Source organism: Arvicanthis niloticus, chromosome 1 (assembly GCF_011762505.2).
Source record: "Arvicanthis niloticus isolate mArvNil1 chromosome 1, mArvNil1.pat.X, whole genome shotgun sequence".
NCBI classification, from domain to species: Eukaryota; Metazoa; Chordata; class Mammalia; order Rodentia; family Muridae; genus Arvicanthis; species Arvicanthis niloticus.
In genome coordinates this window covers 16,078,665-16,099,227 of record NC_047658.1, presented here as the reverse complement: position 1 = coordinate 16,099,227, position 20,563 = coordinate 16,078,665, and the positions used below count along the sequence as shown (strand labels likewise).

Here is a 20,563-nt window from a genome sequence, read left to right as displayed (position 1 = left end):
AGTATCTCATTTGTCTTTGTTGTGTTGTGGTAGCAACTCTTGCTCTGCTGGCCCAGGCTGTGTGCACCACCATTTGAGGCTTCCAGCTTTCAAGTTCTTAGGAACTCATTACCAGCAAAAGGTGGGCTCTGGACATGCTGTATCTACCAAGGCATCTGTTATCCATCCCCCTCTCAAAACAACAGGTGAAGGCTGAGGGAGAAATAACCCTACTGGAAGATGAGTGCAGGCAGGGCTTTGTAACTCTGAGGTGACCACTGTCTGGAAACCTCAGCCATTTCTGAAATGACAGGCTGTATAGCCCCAGTTTTGGCATAGGGGACTGTCCCCAATAGAGTAAGGGCAGTTTCTGTCTCTTCTTTCCTTTATATTATGCCATTAGGTATTCTGTCTATCACACTCTACCTTACTCCTTTCATACAAGATCTCCTAATAAACCTGGATCCAGGTTAATGGCTACCACACCCTAGACCTCCTCCTTCGACTCCCATTCTTAGCACTGGGTTTAGACCTGAACACCTAGATTTTCATGAGTGTGCTATGATTCGAACTTAAGTCTTCATTCTTGTAAAGCCAGTGTTCTTACCCTAATGCCACCTCCCTATATCTCCCTTTACAATTTTGAGGTATTGCATTTAATTAACTCCACTTGTTTATTTTGGACAGACTACCTGTCCTGGATTCTGCCTCTGCCTCCCAGGGCAGACTACAGGTCTGAGTTCTTACTGTGGCTTTCCCATAGGTGCTGGGGATTGGAACACAGGTGATCACAAACACTTAATCAACTACACAATTTCCCTAGCCTCCCTATGGATCCTCCAACGAAACTCAGACTACTCTAGAGCTCCTAAACTCCAGTAGTCCTTCTGACTCAGCCCCCCAATACTGGCATCATCTGTGTTCCATTCATACTTAACCAAACTTAATCTTGGTTTTGGTGTTATTTGTTTCTCACCATAGCCCAGACTGGTCTAGAACTTTGGGGAGTTATACCAGTGAGACTCAAGATCTCCACCAGGGACACCAGGGTCTTCTCCAGTGCCATGTAGACGTTGGTGGAGTTCCCAGACCTGCCAGCTTGAATCAACAGGGGTGAGTTTTCTGTGATCCTATACAACAGGAAAAAAAACCAGCAGAACAGTTTTCCTGAGCGCTGTGTAGTGACCACACTTTGAGGCTGAGACAGAAATTTTGAGTTCTGAGCTACCCTGGAATTTTTAGCACAATAGTGTCTCAGAACATCCTCTCCCTAGGTCACAAAATAAAGAAATGTGGAGCCCCCAGGCCCACAAAATATATGACACCACATGTGGAAGTGTCTACAATCAAGAACACTACATAGTCATAAAGCAAAGCAGGGAAAGGGAAGAGGAGCAACTGCTGCCTTGGTGACCATGGAATGTTCTGGAATTGGAGCACAGTAATGGTTATATAGAATAGTGATTTTTGTACAAAATTCTGTAAGTAACCAAAAGGTAAGGCCTAGGTACAATGGTGCATACGTTTAAGTCCAGTGCTCTGGAGGCAGAGGAAGGAGGATCTCTGAGTTTGGGGAAAGCCTGATCTACATAGCAATTTCCAGGACCTTTGGAGCTACATAGAGAGATACTGTCTCACCAAAACAACTTTTAAAAGGCAGTGGATGAGATGTCTCACCTGGCAAAGACAACTTCTGTGAAGCTTGAGGTCCTCAGTTCCATCTGCAGGAATCTCATCGTAGACTGGGGGAACCTGAGGTTGTCCCTTGTCTCCGCTCACACTCATGGCTGTACCCCACACACATACAAACACATAGTAGTGGGCAAGCAGGCTCCATATCTCTGTGCACTGCCAAGAGCACATCCTAATGGTCCTTTCCATTTGAGTAAGTGTCTGATGTACTCTGGGCTGTCCTCATGTCTCTCCTGTGAAGCTGAGGCTGACCTGGCAATCTAGCTTCCTTCTACCTCAGCCTCCTAGGTGCAGTAATGTGGTGAAGCATGGACCTCCACATTGCATTGCATTTATTGACCATGGAGTACTTCTGACTAGTGCCTAGCAGGGTCTTTCTGTGTTAAATGGCCTTCCTCCTTTCTCTCATCCATCTTGTCCTCTCTATCTCCATTTTCTCCTCCTCCTCCTCCACCATTTCCTTTTCCTCCTTACTCTTCTCTCTCTCTCTCTCTCTCTCTCTCTCTCTCTCTCTCTCTCTCTCTCTCTCTCTCTCTGTCTCTCTCTCTCCCCCCCTCTCTCTCCCCTGCTATTCTCTAGGCAGCTTTTTGCTATTCTAAAAACTCTCTGGATAAAATAGCTTTCTCTATCTAAAGTCAGAAACACTGCTAGAAAAAATCTAAAAGTAATTCTGGGGTTTTCCAAGCAAAACTCAATACCCCCCCAAAAAAATTCCAAAAGACCTGTGTATGCTCTTCAGACAGCCTTCTCAAGATAGCTGCTAGAAAACATTGTTTTTAATTAATTATTTTTATTTACATCCCAAATATTGCCCCTCTTCCTCAGAGTTCTTCACCCCATTCACCCTCCCCTTTCCCTCTGAGATGGTACCCTCATACCATCATCCTTGCTAAAGTGGGACATCATCCTTCTCTGGAGCATCAAGTCTCTACAAGCTTTGGCGCATCTTCCACTACTGACATCAGAAGGGCAGTCAGTCTTCTGAAAATTATTGTGCCAGGGACCTTGGACCAGCCCATGTATGCTCTTTGGTTGGTTGCTTGATCCCTGGGAGCTCTCAGGGCTCCAGGTTAGTTGACACTGTTGGTCTTCCTATGTGTTTGGCATCCCTTTCAGATCCTTCAACATTTCCCCTAACTCTTCCACAGGGGTCCCAGACCTCAGTCCAGTGGTTGCCTATGAGTATTTGGATCTGTCTCAGTCCGATACTGGTAGAGCCTCTCAAATGACAATATTGGATCAGGATAGACAATGTGTGTCTGCACTGCTCTCTACTCTCTGTATTTCCCTGGACTTTTGGGAAAACCCTGGCCCTCACATAGAATGTTTAGCACTGCTGTAGTAACTGAGCCTGGGCCTGGATCTTTGTTGCTGGTGAAGGATCACAGACCCCCAAATGAGGAAGTGCCAGTTGTCTTCTCATTCTTCTTTCCCAGTGAGTGAAAGACCTGCACAGACTCCAGCATGTGCTTGCTAAGGTTGGTTCGAGGCATCTTGAAGCTGTTTTGACTGAGCTCACATGGATTCCTCTTCCTCTTATTCTTGGGGATGGTGGGCTTCTCTTCTTTTTGATTCTGTTCCTTGACAGCTTAAGGTCCTCTGTTTTTTTAGACTTGTTCTCTGGTCCACTTGGTCTTTTCTGCCCTTGTCATCTAACTCTTCTGTTCTTGCTGGGGGCCACTTTGGGAGCTTTGCCCTTCTGGTTCTTTGCCATGGTTTCAACAGCCCTGCCACTGGCTAATTAATTCATTAATTTTATATAGAATATAATAAAACCCAAATCATCACAGTTTAGAGATATAATAAAATAACCAACTTAATATTCTATAGGCAATTTTACTAACTATTCAAATACATGTGGGTATGTTTTCTTCTATCCATCCATATCTACTTAGTTTTCTATATTCCTGCACATGCACCTATGTATATACATATTTACATATGGTTTTCTGTCCTTTTATACTTCTGTATCAGTGAATATATCTCTTCAATCAATGTCAAAAAGGACTTAGTCACAGTGATCTGGCCAGGTCTTACATTACATAGCCATAATATTGAGAAATTTCCATATCCTTCTCCCTCTGAAGGAAAAGCTGCAGTTTCTCAGAAGTTTTCTTGACAGCATTCTCTCGCTCCTGTTGAGCCCGCCTCTTCATGGCCTCCCTCTCTGGCCTCTGCTCTTTTGTGATAGGCTGTGAGACAACTGGTCCCAGAATGTCAACTTTCCTCCATGGAATTGGTTGGCGGCTGAAGTCTTGCAGCAGGTATTGAGTTTGAGGTTTGGGAGGTGATGGCACCTTGTTCCTGGCAGCAGAAACTTGCTCTCTCTGAAATGAAGTATGAGATGATGATCTGTATGGTGTGGGCCTCGAGGAGGCCAACGAGGTTGTAGCACTAGACTGGATGGTGTTGGCTACATTATGTTGTGTGGCTCTGGAGGAGCCTGGAGGAGCTGGTTTAGCAGAAGCCACCAAAGATGTGCTGACAGGAGCTGGTTGGGTTGACCTGAGTGTGGTAGGTTGAGCTGAGTGGGAGTGAGGCTGCACAGGGTTAGCTGTAGTGGGCCTTTGTAAAGTGAGGGCAAGAGGCTTTCTAGAAACAGGTCTGGCTTGAGGCTTGTCCAGTGTTGGAAAAGGCAGAGGTACTAACCTGACCTTCCCAGCTGGGGGCAGCTCATACTTGGAGGGTGATAGACAGTCTTTGTTGGCACTGCTCTCTACTCTCTGAATCTGACCTGGACTTTTGGGAGGACCCTGGCCCTCACATGGAATGTTTAGCACTGCTGTAGTAACAGAGGTTGTGCCTGGATCTTTGTTGCTTATGAAGGATCGCAGACCCCCAAAGGAGGAAATGCCAGCTGTCTTCTCATTCTTCTTCCCCAGTGGGTGAAAGACCTGCACAGACTCCAGCATGTGCATGCCAAGGTTGGTTCTAGGCTTCTTGAAGCTGTTTTGACTGAGCTCAGGTGGATTCCTCTTCCTCTTGGTCTTGGGTATGGTGGGCTTCTCTTCTCCTTTGACTCTGTTCCTTGACAGCTTAAGGTCCTCCGTTTTCTTAGAGATGTTTCCTGGTCCACTTGGTCTTTCCTGCCCCTGTTTTCTAACTTTTCTGTTCTTGCTGGGGGCCACTTTGGGAGCTTTGCCCTTCTGGTTCTTTTCCATGGTTTCAGTAGCCCTGTCACTAGCCCCAGCCACACACACAGCCCACTCTCCCTCCACCAGGTCCTGGTGCTGGATTTTGGCCGGAGGAGCTTCCTCAAGCAGCTCAGAGGATTTATGTTTATTCTTCATCACCTGGTCAAGGGGGCCACTCAAGATGCTCCAATTTTCACAGGCCTGGTCCTGTTCTATATTTGTGAGCGTGTTGAGGAGTTGGGGAAGTTGAATGTCTGCCTCAAGTGTGGTGACATCTTTAAGGTCGAAACTGGATCCAATCTCATTCTGCAGTCCCCCAAGATCTTTTGGACCCATGCTGATGCCTACCAAATGATCATCACCAGAAGCAGGTTTCTGACTTAGACTCTCAGTATCAGTGCAGTGCAGAGGCTGCTGCAAGTCGGAGTGTTCCAAAGTCATGATTTGTGTGTCTTGGTTTTCTTTTGTGCCCTCATAGGCATCCAGAGTCTTTAAAAACTCATCTTTGATCTCTTTCATGGTTTTGTACTCTGTTTCTTCCAGGCTTGGAGCTGGAGGCAAGGCTAGGAATTCTGAAGGACTGTGGATGGGGGCTGTTAATGCCCTGTTTCCATTGACAGCTGGTGATCTTATCTGGGAAACCTGAGCACAGGTGTTGCAGAGTTCTGGACTCTGCAACTGACAGTGTGTCTGACCTGAAGGTGGCAATCCCAGGGATGTCTCCATTTGAACTACTGGAAAAGAGTGAAGGGAGAAGTCAGTGCCTGGGGTAAATGAGATGCTCTCCACCCTCAGCCCCATTTTATAGGACCACAGCATTCAGCCCCCTGCAGCAATGGGAGGGCATTCCTAGAAGCTCTTGTTAAGGAGCTTGGATGGTACCTCTGTTGGCAGACAGGTGGTGACTGCACTTTTTCTGCAGATCATTGCATGTCATGTTTTTTCAGATATTTTTTTCCTTCTTGTATTTGTGGTTTGTAGAGGAAAACCCATAGTGGGTTTGTTCCTTAATTCCCTTCATGTGTGCTCCTAAGTTTCCTTTTTTTGTCTTTATTAAGAGTGCTTTACATTTTCATGGAACTTTGCTATTATGCAGGTTGTCTGGTCCACAATTTGGTAACACTAACCTGAGCCTGCCAATTTTATTTAATAATGTCATCACACAGACAACTGTAGAAGCTTGGTTTTTTTATGTGGGTTTATGTATCTCAACCCACTTAGGCACTCCTACAAGGCAAGCATTTTAACAACCGAGGATTTCGTCCTACCCCATGTTTCACAGTCTTATAAGTGGAATGGAAAATGGTATGAGAGTTTGAAATTTTGGGGTTTGGGTGTGACTCAGTAGTAAAGTACATGTCTACATGATCTTATGTTCTTGGACATGTGTGACCTCTGAAGTACAGCAAAAGAAAAAAAAAAGAGCAGCTTTAGCAAACTTATAAATGGTACTTTGACTATACCACACTCTCTTTACAATTTGAAGTGTTACAAATTCTAAGACAGGTGCTGGGAATCTGGGAGGAATTCTTCCTCCAGGACAGATTCTGGGCTATATTGCTCTGGAGGATTTAAAATCGTGGAAAATCCCATGTTACAAAAACCAAAAAAAAAAAAAAAAAAAATCCTCAGTGTGTTCCAGACACAAGATCAATAGGTCTGGAAGGAGTCTATTGTAGTATATTGGTAGATGGGACTAGTTATCTTGGGTACTTAGTTCCATGTGTGACTGTGGTGTGATCAGTAAATATCACTTAATAAAGGATTCATGTTACTCACTATGGCCTTTCATTCTCTCTTTAGTTAGAGTCTGAAGGTGGAGGTGGCAAGCAAGAGATGGCTTAAGCTTTCAGGATAATCATTCTCTTTCTGTGTGGAGTGTACACTATAAATGGTAGAGATCAGTCTACTTGGAGTGCTGATCCCGCTCCTTCCCACCTAGATCTACTCACCTGGAAGGCGGTTGTATGGCATGGATTGAGCAGATGTGGAATAGGAGAAGGCAGAGGTAAAGAGTGGTATCTGGACATTCCTTGGCTGAATCTCCTTTAGCACCATCACCATCTCTGGTTGGAGCACAGAGGTCTGATTCCCAGGATATGACACAGAGCCATGGGCTGGCAAACACTGCCCAAATTCTTCAACTATCAAAGAACCCATGCTGTTGTGCTCATAGTAATAGACATGGCTATTCTCCTGGTAGGAAGGTGCCAGGCTGTATCCTTGATTTGGCATCTGTGGTGGTGTGACCTGGACAATGCTGGCAGGCAGTGTTGGATACAAAGGAAGTATGGCATTGGAATCTAAAATTTTATCACACTGGTTTGTCTCAGCCAGGGAGGAGAGTGTAGTGTGCTGGTCATTGATCGTCACATTGAATCCCTGGAGTGCATCTTTCCTGCCATCCATGCCTCCAGTAAAATCTGAATTGAGATCACCTGGATAGGAGGGTGCTGAGGTGGAGATCTGGCCATGCTCAGTCATCACTGACAGCATGGTTGTGCCAGCATGTGGGTTAAGGTAGGCATTACCCATGAGTGGCTGGAGAGAAGTGCTGGATGCTGATGGCAGAAGCCATGCTGAACTCACATCTGTTGTGGAGACCCTGGAGTGGTTGCACACCCTTCCTGAGTGTGTGGAGTTGCTCAGCACAGGCAGAGAAGGCTGCAGAGCCCTTTCTGCACCAAAGAAAGGTGAGCTTTGGAAATTTTCTGTAGGGAGGAAGAAGACAGTGGGAAAATGGTGAGATTCATGCTTTCTAGGATCTTCTGGGGAGCAGTGCTATCTCCAGTTTTTACTGGCTGGGATTCTGTAAGACTGAAGTTACCTCCAACCTTCCTATTGCAAGTGCTCAGATTCATTTTAGGCAAAAATCAAAATGACACTTATTTGATGAGCTCTTGATCTTCCTCTGTGGGCATTGAATTCCTGGTTGAACTGGTTCAGCCTTTGCTCCAACCTAGACACATTCCTTCTTTGTCCCAATTTGTCTTGCTCTCATACCTGCTGTGACCCTGCTTCAAAGCTGTGTCCTAGAGTAGAAGTGTTTAGAGGTAGGAGAGCCGTAGTTTCTCAAATTTCTGCCTTTTCCCTGTCCTTCGTGTACCTATGTAAGGAGACATGGTCTCTTTACATAGACTAGACTGGCCTTGAAATGACAAAACAACCTGCCTCTGTATCTAAAAGCACTGCTTTATAGGTAAGTCCCAGGATGACCAAACATGTCTATACTCTGTGGGTGTTTTTGTTTTCAAAAATTACATATCACGGATTTTGTATATGAATATTGTATTCACTTCATTTATTTTGCTATTTCTTTGTCCCTGCCACTCCTTGTATAAATGATGATCTTATTCAAGTATAACTCTTTAACACATAAACCTATGTGTTTATGACTTTATGTATGCAACCCACTGGTAACATTTCATTCATTTCATTGTGTGTCCGTTGGTTTAGGGCTGACCCATTAGGATTTGCAAACATATTAGAAGGTTGATCCTTGAATAAGATTTACTCTTCCTCTGTTCCTGTTAATTGTCTGTAACTCTTGAAGAGGGGAAGCCTTGTGAGCACTTCCCACCTGTGTCAGTTAGTGTTGTATAGAGAACAACTAACAATGGAATTCCCACCCCAACTGATAATATCCAACACAACCAGTGCATACAAGAAGTAGAGAACTCTGTACAAGATGTGATAGATTGTAAGGGTCAGGGACAAGAGTGGGATAATATCCTCAATGTATGACAGTCAACTTGCACTGAGACAAGTCCTAAACAAAGCATGGGAAATGACCATGCCCTGAGCACTTTGATTTAAATGTGTGGTTCTCCACAACATTCTGTCCCTAACTATCTTTGTGTTCCTTAAAGGTCACCTCTGCAGGTTTGACTCCTTTTATTTCTCTGTTTTCTAGCCTTTCATCTTTATAGTTGGGATGGTTTGTGATTCTCCAGTTCTTGTGGGTTGGTCTTTCATGTAACAGCCTCAATAATTCTTTCAATATAAGAACTACATTCTCAGGATCCAGTCCCCTCTTAGTCTCTCACACATTCATTTGTCTTTTAAGATTCAACAGCACAGAGCCTAGACCATAGTAGCAGTGTAATCTTCCTGAGGTGGATAAAGAATCAGTTGAGAGTAAACCGTGTATCTAAAGTCATATTCTTAGTAAGAACAAAAGCTAACTCTGACTTTCAACATGAGAAATCTATAGCCGTGTCATTCCTAGTATTTAAAAATTTTGATCATATACTAAAAATAAGAAAAGATGTGATCAAAAAATGTTTGAAAATTTCTTTCCTTACCTGACATGATCGGGGGCTTTGTAGGGAGTGTAACAGTACTCCACCCTACAATTGAGCCAGATAAATGTTAGTCTTCGTCCAATAAGCTGACCAAACTAGTGAGTGTGTCCAGTATCAGACAGAGCCCACTGGTCACTAGTCACAGGTCACCTGTAGTGAGCCAAACTTGTTTACAGGCAGCACCATGGAAACCCCAGGATTCTATCAGGTGCTGGTAGGCTAGCAGGGAGGATGATGTCATAAATCGGTTATTAGCCAATGGGAATGACAGATTCTGAGCTGGAGAACAGGATTGAGAGAAATTGCAAGCCTGAAGGCTGAGGTATGTGCTGGTGAAAGATTGTGATCTTCAGATGGTTGTTGCTTTTGCCTTTCCTTTTAGCTTAGGAGATCATGACAGTGTTTCTTATCAGATTCATGGACTGTTATTAATGTGAATATGATGTGTCACATTCCAACAGAATGTATCCCATCAGCTCACACTGTACACAGGGACAGTAGACTTGAGCAGGAAGGAGAGGGTCATCTAGGCTGAGACAACTAAGTTGAGAAACCATTTTGAGTTGTGAGCTGTCTGCATGTGTCTATGAACAAAGTAAGAAATCAAAGGACTCCTTTGTGATTGGATTGTGTTGAAGGGCATAGCTGAGTGCATTGAAAGTACCTTGTAGAAGATTGTAAATCCCATACTGTTCTTCTTTGGTTTCTTGTCCAGAATTCCCTTTTTCTTTATTTGATTGTGCTGGCCCAGGATAGACTCAGGTCTCTGTTCTCTCCTTCTCATTCCTGCTTTGTAGGCTTTAATCCTTGGACCAGATTGCTCTTGCACCCTTACACTAAAGGGTGATAGCATAGGGAACTTCCAGAAACAGTGGTCTTGATTTTATATGACAGATGCATGTAAAGTGGATTCTGCACTTATCAGCAAACAACAGGAGGACTGAGGTGGAGGCTGGATGCCTGTGTTCCCTCTTTCAGCATTTGTTGCTGTTCCCCTGCCCACACTCTGCTTCCTCTGCATATTTTCTCTACTCTTCTTTCATTTTCCAGAGATAGGTTTTTCTCTGTAACTAATGTTGTTTTGGAACTCACTGTGTATATCTCCCTCTCTCCTCAGACTCAGGGATATTCATTTTGTCCATGTTCACTGTTTGTGGAATCATGGTTGTGAGCTACCTAGTTTGGGTTCCTTCTCTCTCTGTCCTCACTATAAGGGAGAGTAGCAGTTATGGTAGCTTCTTCTTCCTTGCAACAGACTCTGTAGAATCTTGGGCTTCTAGCATTCTCTGCCATGCTTGGATCTGAGTTCTGGCTAAAGCAGAGACAGTGGAATAGGTGGAGAACAAAAGAAAGTGTTTGTACAGGGAGCTGGGTTAAATGAAAAAAAGCAATGTAGGTATTTTGCTTTATTAGTGAATAAAGACCAACTGGCCTTATTTTGACACATAGACAACTCTTGTGTCTTTAATCATTTTTTCCTGTGTTGTTTCTCCCATTTTTGTTATATTTGCATTTTTATACATTCATACATCCAGTTTGACCAGAACAATTTGTTTAAGATGTTTTTGTCCCCAGTGTGTATGTTTCTGGCTTCTTTATCAAAGTCACGTACCCTATATGTGTGCAAATTTATGTCTGGATCTTAATTCAATTCTGTTGATAGATGTATTTATTTTATGCCAATATCATTCAGGTTTCATTACTGTAGCTCTATAGTACCAATTAAAATGGAATACTGTGAGACTTCCTGAATGTCTTTTATTATTAAGGATTGTCTATTGTATCCAATAGAGTGTGTGTGTGTGTGTGTGTGTGTGTGTGTGTGTGTGTGTGTGTGGTGTCTGTTTTCATATGAGGTTGAGAATTGTCATTTCAAGGTCTGTAACAAATTTTTCTGAAGATTGTCATGAATCTACGATTACCCAGATTTCTATGCTGATGTTTGTGTTACATGATTATGGAGATTTTTTCTATCCCGAGGTATCTTCTTCATACACTTGAAGCTTTTATCATACAAGTCTTTCACTTGCTTGGCTGGTGTTACTCTGAGGAATTTCATAATCTACAATGTTACTGTGATATGTGTTTACCTATTTCTACCTCTGCCCATTTATCCTTTTTGGAAATATTAGTCTCATTTATAGATAATATCAAGTGGTCTGTAGATAATGATAGTTTGACTCCTTTCTTTCCTGGTTGTGTCCCCTCAATGTCCTTCAGTTGTCTTTTTGTTCAAGCTAAATTTTGATTTCTCTATTGAATTGATATGAAGAGAGTAGGAAAATTGTGTTGTTCCAGTTGTTATTAAGGCACTTTGTATTTCTCTCAATTTACTTGGATATTAGCTTGCCTAATATAGTTACTTGCTATAACTTGCCTTTGTTATGTTGCGTTATATCCCTCATATCCCTAGTTTCTCTAGGAAAGACTTTTTTATCATGAAAGGTGTTGTATTTTGTCAAAGAACTTTTCTGCATCTTATGAAATGTTTCTGTGGTTAATTTTTCTTGAAATTTGTTTATATTGTAAATTACATTTCCTTTTTTTACATATTAAATCATCTCTGCATCTCTAAAATGAAGCCTTCCCAATGGTGGTGAATGTCGTTCTATGTGGGTATTTATTCATTTTATATGTATCTTCTTGTATATTTTAGCATCTGTTTCCCTAAGAAAAGTTAGTCTATAATTTCCTCTCTTTGTTGCATCTTCTTGTGTTTTGGTATCCAGGTAACTTTGGCCTCATATTGAATCGGGCAATGTTCCTTTTGCTTCTGCAATAAATTGAGTATTGGCATTATCTCTTCCTTAAAAATCTGGTAGAATTCTTTGCTAAAAACATCTGTCCCTGGACTTTTATTTTGGTTAGTAGCCTTTTTTTGGTTTTTCAAGACAGGGTTTCTCTGTATAGCCCTGGCTGTCCTGGAACTCACTCTGTAGACCAGGCTGGCCTCGAACTCAGAAATCCACCTGCCTCTGCCTCCCAAGTGCTGGGATTAAAGGCGTGCGCCACCACTGCCCGGCTGGTTAGTAGACTTTTAATGACTGAGTTTATTGCACTAGGAGTTATAGGTTTATTTCCTTTGTTTATCTGCTCTTGATTTGACATATTCAAGTGGAATCTATTCTGAATATTATCCATTTCTCTAACATTTTCCAATTTGGTGAAGTAAAAGTTTAAAAAGACGTCCTTATAATACTGTGGATTTCTATGGGGGTGTTTTGTTTCCACACTTTTGTTTCTGATTTTGTGAATTTGGATATTTTCTCCTTGATTTTTAGATAGTTTGCATAAGGGTTTTTATCTCTTACTGATTTCCTCAGAAATCCAAATATTTGCTTCATTTATACTTGTTTTGTTCTCATTGGCTGTATATCATTGATTTCAGCCCAATATGTGATGATTTATTACAGAATATCCCATTTTAGTATTATTATTTCTGTTTGTTCTACAGCTTTCTGAAGTGGGATTTTCTGGTCTCATTGAAAACTAAGTTCTGTCATGTGATGTTTTTCTGCAAATTGTCTTATAAGAGAATGTTTTGCTGAAGCAGACACATGGAAGAATGTTTTGATAAGAACAGAAACATTGTGTTTTTCTGAAAGTTGGATGGTGAAATGGAATATTATGTTTTGCCATGGTGGATGCCTGAGAGGTGCAGGATGTTTGGAAAGATTGTAAGTATAGCCCAACAGACACTGGATGAAGCTCTTGTGTTGGTTCACATTGAAACTCATTGCTAGTTATCATTGGGCTTTGATAACACTGGTCTTCACTGACAACACTCTCATAATGATTCACCTTGTTTTCTTTGCTGACTTTCACTTGTGACTTTGTAGAGAGAAATGCACCAAATATCTTCTGGTGGTATTTTGCCTACTTCATGCTGCTTATGTGGACTCATGCCGACTGGCTGAGCCTCGCAGTTTCTTCTGGATCAAGCTGCTACTTGTATTTGGTGTTTATCAAGTGGACTGGACTGCTGACAATGAAGATTGGAATTGCCTGCCAAAAATATTTCTAATCAGGCCCATAACTTGATTCTTATTAACTGTTCTTTTCACCTGCTTCTTTGATGAGCTAGAAAGCAGATTGAAGTGTTAAAGACCCATACTTTAAAATAGGCTTTAAAAAAATCTATGCCTACAGCTTTCAGGTTTGTTGTTAGGACAGACTTGATACTTCTCCCCATTTTCTTTATGTAGTCACTCATTAATATAAACTTTCCTCTTAACACTGCTTTATTTGTGTCTCACAAGATTGGCAGTGCTCTTTATTCGCTTTTCCTTGAATTCCAGTAAATCTATAATTTCTTTCTTCCTGTCTTGACATGTTCTTTTTTTCATTCATTAAAGAGATGTTGAGTTTCCATGAGTGTTTAAGGTCTCTGTTGATTCTGTTGTTGTTTACGTCTAGCTTTAATCTATGGTGGTCCAGTGAAATGCATGGTGTTATTTCAGTGTTCATGTGTCTGGTGGTTCTTGCTTTGAGTCAAGAGTATGTGGTCAAGTTTAGAGAAAGAACTATTAGTTACAGAGAAGATGTTATATACTTTTGTGTTTGCGATAAATATTCTGTAAATATATATTGTGTTAAATGTTAATAGCTGACAATGGTTCTGACACATTTCCTCAACCTTAATTTTATAGCTTATGACCTTAACCTGCCCTAATGTTTCTTGCCCTGACCATAAAGTTATATTGTTGTGCTTTGTCAGAGTCTGGTGGACTCTGGAAACTGCCTATCCTCCCTGCCACTAGACTCAGCCAATCAGCTTGAATGTTAAATAGCACCACTTTGTTTAGATCACTTAAATGTTGCAAATGTACCTGATGTGATTTTCCCATGTAAAAACTGGCCCTGAGAACTAACTGCCAGGGGTTGCTGCTTGGCTCCCTACTCCCGGCTCCTCCACTGATTAATCTGTCTTGAATATGTGTTTAATAAACCAAACATATCTGACTGAGATGAGTGTCTGAGTGGTTTGCGAGCCTAATGCTGAACCCCGGCATTTGGTGTATTGTCTGGGGAAGCACCAGACCATGTGCTACCCCTCAGTCAGTATCAGTGAGCACCACCAAGCCAGCTGTCCATTCTGAACCTAGGTAAGTGATTTTTGGTGTTGGGCAGGGGATTGGGTTTGTTCTACTTGTGGTCTATACCTTTTGGTGGCTCAAAGAAGAGAAACTGAAAGCAACATTGCTTTTCAAGCCATCAGAGAAGGGATTCTCCATTTGGCAAAAGGGCACAGATCTTTATCAACATTTTTCATTTGGCAGAAACTCCCAACCAGGAACTTTTCTTTAACTCCCATTTCTTCCACAACTTCTGTCTTGCTTTCCCATTGTTTTTTTAGCCCTGTTATTCTTTATCTCATTTCACCCCTTTCTTCCTCCTGCTCTTCTTCTTTGCTCCCCATTCTGGGCCAGTCTTCCTCTAGTCCTGACATCCTCTTTGAAGCTCTTCTGGGCCATTCCAAAAATTTCCAAAAGTACACTGCTGTTTTAGATACCCAAGTTTTTCCTGGGAGGCTCCATACTCTCTATGTTCTCAAATGGCCCTCTCTTGAACTGGTTTTATTTTCCAGAGGGCTTGTTTGACTCTGCTCTTCTTTTTCCTATAAAAGCTCTAGTTCACCACCACCCTGGAACACCCCGAAGAGGTCACCAATGTTATGGCCTAGCATTTTCTTCTTTTTGACCCTCGTTTTTTTTTCTTTTTTTTATTGGATATTTTATTTACATTTCAGATGCCATCCTCTTTCCCCATTTCCCCTCCCTAGAAAACCCCTATCCCATGCCCCCTTTTCCTTTTTGCTTTTATACAATTTTTTAAATGTTAATCAAAGGCTTTATAAGTTTGGTGATGCTCAATCAGAAGTGTAACCCAATACCCAACCTAGATATATCAACTATCTTTGACTGGTGGAGACACGTGAACATCTGCCTCCATGTCCCCCCTCTTTTTCTCTCTCTTTCTCTCTCTCATCACCTAGCTTCTCCTCTCCTTGCTCCTTCTCTTCCTCTCGGTACTCCTCCCACCTTAGCTCCTCCTACATATCACCTTTCCTGTTAAATTAAAACTTTTCTCTCAACATACATTTAGAGCATAATTATGCCTATTTGTACCAGTGAGGTACAAAATAGTCCTAATACCTAGTCCATCGTTTTGTTGACTAACCAGGAGCTCTGTCATCTCTCCTAACTAAACCACTTAGTTCTGAACCTGGCTTTTTATCTGCATATAGAAAAATGCAAATAGACCCATATCTATTATCCGGTTTCAAACTCAAGTCCACGTGGATCAAAATCTTCCACAGAAAATGGGATGAATATAACCTGATAGAAGAGAAATTGGAAAATAACCTTGAAAGCATTGGTACAGGAGACATCTTCCTCAATAGAACACCAAAATCTCAGGCACTAACATCAAAAATTACTAAATTGAAGCCTTTTGAAACTGGATAGCTATGTAAAACAAAAGACACTGTCAATAGGACAAAAAGACAGCCTTCAGAATGGAAAATGTCCTTTACCATCCTTACATCCTTACAGAGGACTAATATCCAGAATGTATAAAGAATTCAAAAATTAGACACCAACAAGCCAGATAAACCAATAAAGGTTGGATACAGATCTAAACAGAGAACTCTGGATGTGAGAATCTCAAATGGCCGAGAAACACTAAAAAGAAATGTTTGTCATCCTTACCCATCAGGCAAATGCAAGTGAAAACTACTTTGGGATTACATCTTCCACCTATCAATATAGCTAAGATCAATAACACAAGTGACAGCTCATGCAGGAAAAGATGTGGAGCAAGGGGAACACTCATCCATTGCTAGTGGGAATGCAAATTTAAACAGTCACTATGGAAATCATTATGGAGATTCCTCAGAAAATTGGAACTTGATCTAACTCAAGGCTCTGCTATACCACTTTTGAGCATAGGCTCAAAGGATTCCCTATCCTAGTAAAAAGACACTTGATCATAACTGATCTACCTGGGAGAGGAGACTGTGGGCACATAGGGATGGGAATAGGAGGGTTCAAGCAGGGGAATCAGGGGAGAGAGTAACAGGAAGGCAACTGAAATCTGGAGGAATGTAGAGAGTTATGTAGAAACTTACTGCAGTAGAAATTCCCTGTAAACTATAAGAGTGACCCTAGAAAAATCTCTTAATAATGGGGGATATGGATCTGAAACTCTGTCTTCTGAAATCAAGCAAGGCTACCATCAGTGGTACTAGGACATCAACACAACCATAAAACTTTCATCTGGCAATTTGTCTTACCAATGCTGGGGTAATAGAGGCACCAAACTTTTGGGAGTGACCAATCAATGACAGGTACTAACTTGGGCCCCAAGTCAAGAGAGGGAGTCCACACCTAACATTGTGTGAATTCCCAAGAACAAGAGGCTAGTCAGCCCAGAGACCCAGGGTAGAACCAAATATGACTGGAAAAAGTTTAATGAAATGATTCCTAATGATACTCTGCCTAGCCCAGTAGTCATCAAAGAGGCATAGTTCAGGCACTGAGATAACCTCAAAGAAGATGGGGAGGAAGAATTCTAGTAGCAAAAAGGGTGGAGGACACCATGAAAACACAACCCACAGAATCAACTAACCAGGGCTCATAGGTGGTCATATAGACTGAAATGAAAATCATGGACCCTGTGTAGGTACTCTACATATATGTTATGGTTGCATGTGGATGGCCAACAACCAGAAGTTAGTCAGCCTAGAGACCCAGGATAAACCAAATATGACTGGAATTCTTATATGTTCTTAGGAGACCCACTACCATCAGCAGGAGCAGGGGGTAACTCTGACTCTTTTGCATGTGCTTGGGATCCTTTTCCTCTTACTTTCCTTTTATCTTGTCCAGGATTGGCATGACTGTGAATAGTTTTATTGTAAATTGTTATGCCATTGTATGATTGATATCCCTCTGAGGCCTGCTCTGTTGTTGTTGTTGTGGTTGCTGTTGTAGTTGTTGAAGGGAAATGGAAGAGGAGTAGATCTAGGAGACAGAGAATGTAGAAACATTGTCCCAGAATGTATCTGGGACAATTGGAGGTAAGGGCATCTGTAGTCCAGATGTAATGTATGTAAAAAATAAAAACGTTTAAAAACAAAAGGAGTAAATGGAATAGTGGGGGAGATAAAAAGAGATTCCATATCCAGAGGCAAGGTCCTCTGGAGTGTCCAGACCAGTATTCATGACCACGAGCTGGGCCATGTTGTAGGGGTCCACACTAGCCCCACGTTGGGGCGGCCAAAAAATGTCAAGGCCCAAGCAAAATGTTGAGGCCCAGTTAATACTGTGTGGGTGGCAGAACTGAGGTCTAGTCCTGCACTTCCTGGTGTTGCTCGACTAAGTTCAGAAAGGGATTGGTGTTTGCCGGTAGGACACTGACTGCTCCATAAGCCTGTTTTGGCTTGCGTCGGTTCGGGGCCTGGAGCTGGCCCCTGTTCCCCTTTCCCTGATTATGGGAAAGGGTGTTACCTTGTGCGTCTTGTTTAGACCTACAATCACTAGCCCAATGCCTTCCATGTTTGCAAATTGGGCAGAGCCCAGGCTGTTTTCTGGGCTGTCTCTGGCTTAACTCATTTTCTACTTTGCAATCTCTTGCAAAGTGTCCAGGCTTACCACATTTAAAACATGCCTTTCTGTCTTTACTTGCCAAAAAATCTCTTACAGATTTTCCTTGCATAGCAGCCGCCATAGCTAAGCCCTGTTGGTAAGAGGGACCTATGTCAGAACAAAGTCTGATATACCCTGTAAGGTCTGTCTTCTTCCTGTAAGGTCTAATGGCCGCTTGGCAGGCAGGATTAGCATTTTCACATGCAAGTTGTTTCACATAATCTACACCTGCCTCTGCATTACCAAAAATCCTCCCTGCTATTGTTATTAATCGATGAACAAAGTCAGAAAATTGATCATCAGGTCCTTGCCTGACTGTTGTTAAAGATGCACCAGGGTCTCCCTTTACTGGAAGTTTACGCCAAGCCTTCATGGCTGCATTTTGAATTTGAGCATATAAACCTGGGTCATATTGCATCTGGTTATCACTAGAAGCAAATTGCCCTTCTCCTACTAAGGCATCAAAGGACCAACCATTGCCTGCCTGAATGTTTCTCCTAGCTGTCTCTTTACAATTCTCATGATACTCTGATTTCCAAATTAAATAGTTTCCACCACTAAGAACTGCTCTTGCTAACGTATTCTAATCACTAGGAGTTACCCACTCCTCTGCATCAGACTCTAAAATTGCAAGGGTAAAGGGAGCAGTGGCACCATATTGTGATAATGCATTTTTTAATTCCTTAATAATTTGAAAATTAAACCCTGTGTGATGTCTCCAAGCAACTCCTTGATTGTCTCTAGTCTCAGATACAGGGAAAGCCTCAGCCTTTCCCTCCACTGGCTGATCTGTGGCTAATCTTAAGCTAGGTGATAGGGACTGCGTTTGGATTCCTGGTTGAGGAATGCAAGGAGCCAGGGGATTTTCACAGTTTACCTCTTGAGACATCTTTCCTGTCCTTAATTTTTGGAGCTGATTAATTAAGTCCTGATACTCTTTTTCTAACTCTATTTGTTGTTTAAGAACAGATATTTTTTCCTGTAACTCCCATCTGGGATCTATAACCACCATCTCCATTGGGGGAGCACTTGGAGGTGGAGACACATAGGGCATTTTAGCGGCATAAAATTTGACTTTCTCTTTCTCTTTATCAGCACAATCTGGCTCTGACAAATTGTCATCAACCTTTGGTTGTATTTTGGATTCTAATTTACGCTTCCTTTTATTTTGAACAAAAAATACAGCATTCAAGAACAAAAGCAGAAAATTAACACATGTGAGCAACAAACAACAAAACCAAAACAGAGAGTTGAATTCAGGTTGACTAATTTCTTGTCCCATTTTCCTTACCTTTCTCGACGTGGCAGATTCCTGTGATGATCACCTTTGTTTCACTTCTGAATTTTCAGCAGATTCTTCTTCCAATAAAGTCCTTCACTGGGTCTCTCGTTCTTGCTGTCCCTGTTCAGGCGCCAAAATAATGTTGGGGTCCACACTAGCCCCACGTTGGGGCAGCCAAAAAATGTCACAACCCAAGCAAAATGTTGAGGCCCGGGCTGCCCTGTGTTTGCCTGCTACTATATCCCGGCCCAAGCTGCTGCTCTGGTTCACTGGTCGGGGTTCAGCAAGAGAGAGAGAGTGAGGACGGACTCGAAGAATGCAGACCAGACAGAGTGTAATTCAATCCTGTTTATTCTTCAGTCTAAGTCCTAAGTCTTGAGTTCCTAGTGCCTAATCCCTAGCTCCTAGTCCCTCCAAGTTCCAAGCTACTTCTTCAAAGTTCTCTTCCAAGTGCCCGGCTACCTGTCTTCTCTCTGCTGTGTCTGATCCTCTCCTCTGTGTCTCCCTAATGTCTGATGTGCCTCTGCCTTTTATATGTCTTACTTCTAAGCCATGCCTCTAAGTTACACCTTTAATCACGCCCTTAGCTCTTGTCTCTAAATCTGATCTCTACACTTCTAAGTCATACTCTTAAGTCACACACCTTTAATCTCACACACCTTTAATCTCACACACCTTTAATCCCAAGGTATCTAAACCAAGATTATTGGAGTGTGCTCAGCTGTTGTAGGCTATTGTAATCCAAGTCACATGTCAGGGTATATGGCTCAAGATGGCTGCAAAGCTGATAGCCACTTTCTGCTAAAAGTCAGCCCCCAACACCATGTAACAAGAGGTAGGAAAGGAAATGGGAGAACCATGCCAAGAAGACAGGTGATGAAAAGGGCCAAGTAACCAAAATGGCTGGGTTATCTATGGAAGGGCATCTGAGAGAATAGTCCAGATCTTGTACAGAAAAGGTAAGAGTAGGTGGTGGGGTATGTCAGCCATACCCTTTAACAGGTAGGAACTGAGGGATGCTGAAAGAATCTGGTGTCCAGGTCCACTTTGATATGTTGACTAGACACTTCAGTTAACCATTTTGCCAGGGTTGGAGACTAACACAAAGTACTAAATACACAGAACACAAGCCACACCTGTGATGCTGAAGGCAGGTCCATCAGCAAAGTAGCAGTTTTCTCGGCAGAAAATCAAATGCTGTGATGTAATTCAAGTTCTGAAAGACAGATCCACTGTGGAAATCTTGCATGCTCAAACTGCCTGAAATTTTTAACCACCAACAAAGCTCTAGAGATGATAGCAGAAGAGTCAAAAGTCATGGCATGCTTCAAGTTTGAAGATTTGTAATTGTGAAATTACCTTCACCAAGACAAACAATTATGTATTTGAGGACCTTGAATATCTGGAGTGCTGGGATTACTGGTGTGCACAACCCTGCCTGTTTTTCTTGGGTAATTGAGTAGGATTTGAGTCTTTGTGTGTGCTAGGGAAACACTCTACCAACTGGGTGAGAATGAAAACCTC

General features: G+C 42.2%; 1 protein-coding gene and 1 pseudogene across 1 annotated transcript; both read right to left on the bottom strand.

The window, feature by feature from the left end:
- Window positions 1-1,715, bottom strand: part of LOC117723826 (uncharacterized protein C2orf78 homolog) — a 62,748-nt pseudogene extending 61,033 nt beyond the window's left edge.
- A 686-nt stretch (window positions 1,716-2,401) lies between these two features.
- On the bottom strand, window positions 2,402-7,510 carry LOC117698241 (uncharacterized protein C2orf78 homolog). The gene is made up of 2 exons (XM_034489730.2): window positions 6,758-7,510; window positions 2,402-5,539 (listed from the first exon to the last, which is right to left on the bottom strand). Exons 1-2 carry the CDS (start codon window positions 7,338-7,340, stop codon window positions 3,705-3,707), a joined length of 2,418 nt encoding a protein of 805 aa, XP_034345621.2. The 5' UTR covers window positions 7,341-7,510; the 3' UTR covers window positions 2,402-3,704.
- Between the last annotated feature and the right edge of the window lie 13,053 nt (window positions 7,511-20,563).

What these genes read in the sequence shown, in the direction of transcription:
- LOC117698241 (XM_034489730.2), bottom strand. Translation starts at nt 7,340, where the DNA reads ATGGGTAATGCCTACCTTAACCCACATGCTGGCACAACCATGCTGTCA. An exon ending in GCCATACAACCGCCTTCCAG is followed by an intron (nt 5,540 to 6,757) that starts GTGAGTAGATCT and finishes ACTCTTTTCCAG; the next exon opens with TAGTTCAAATGGAGACATCC.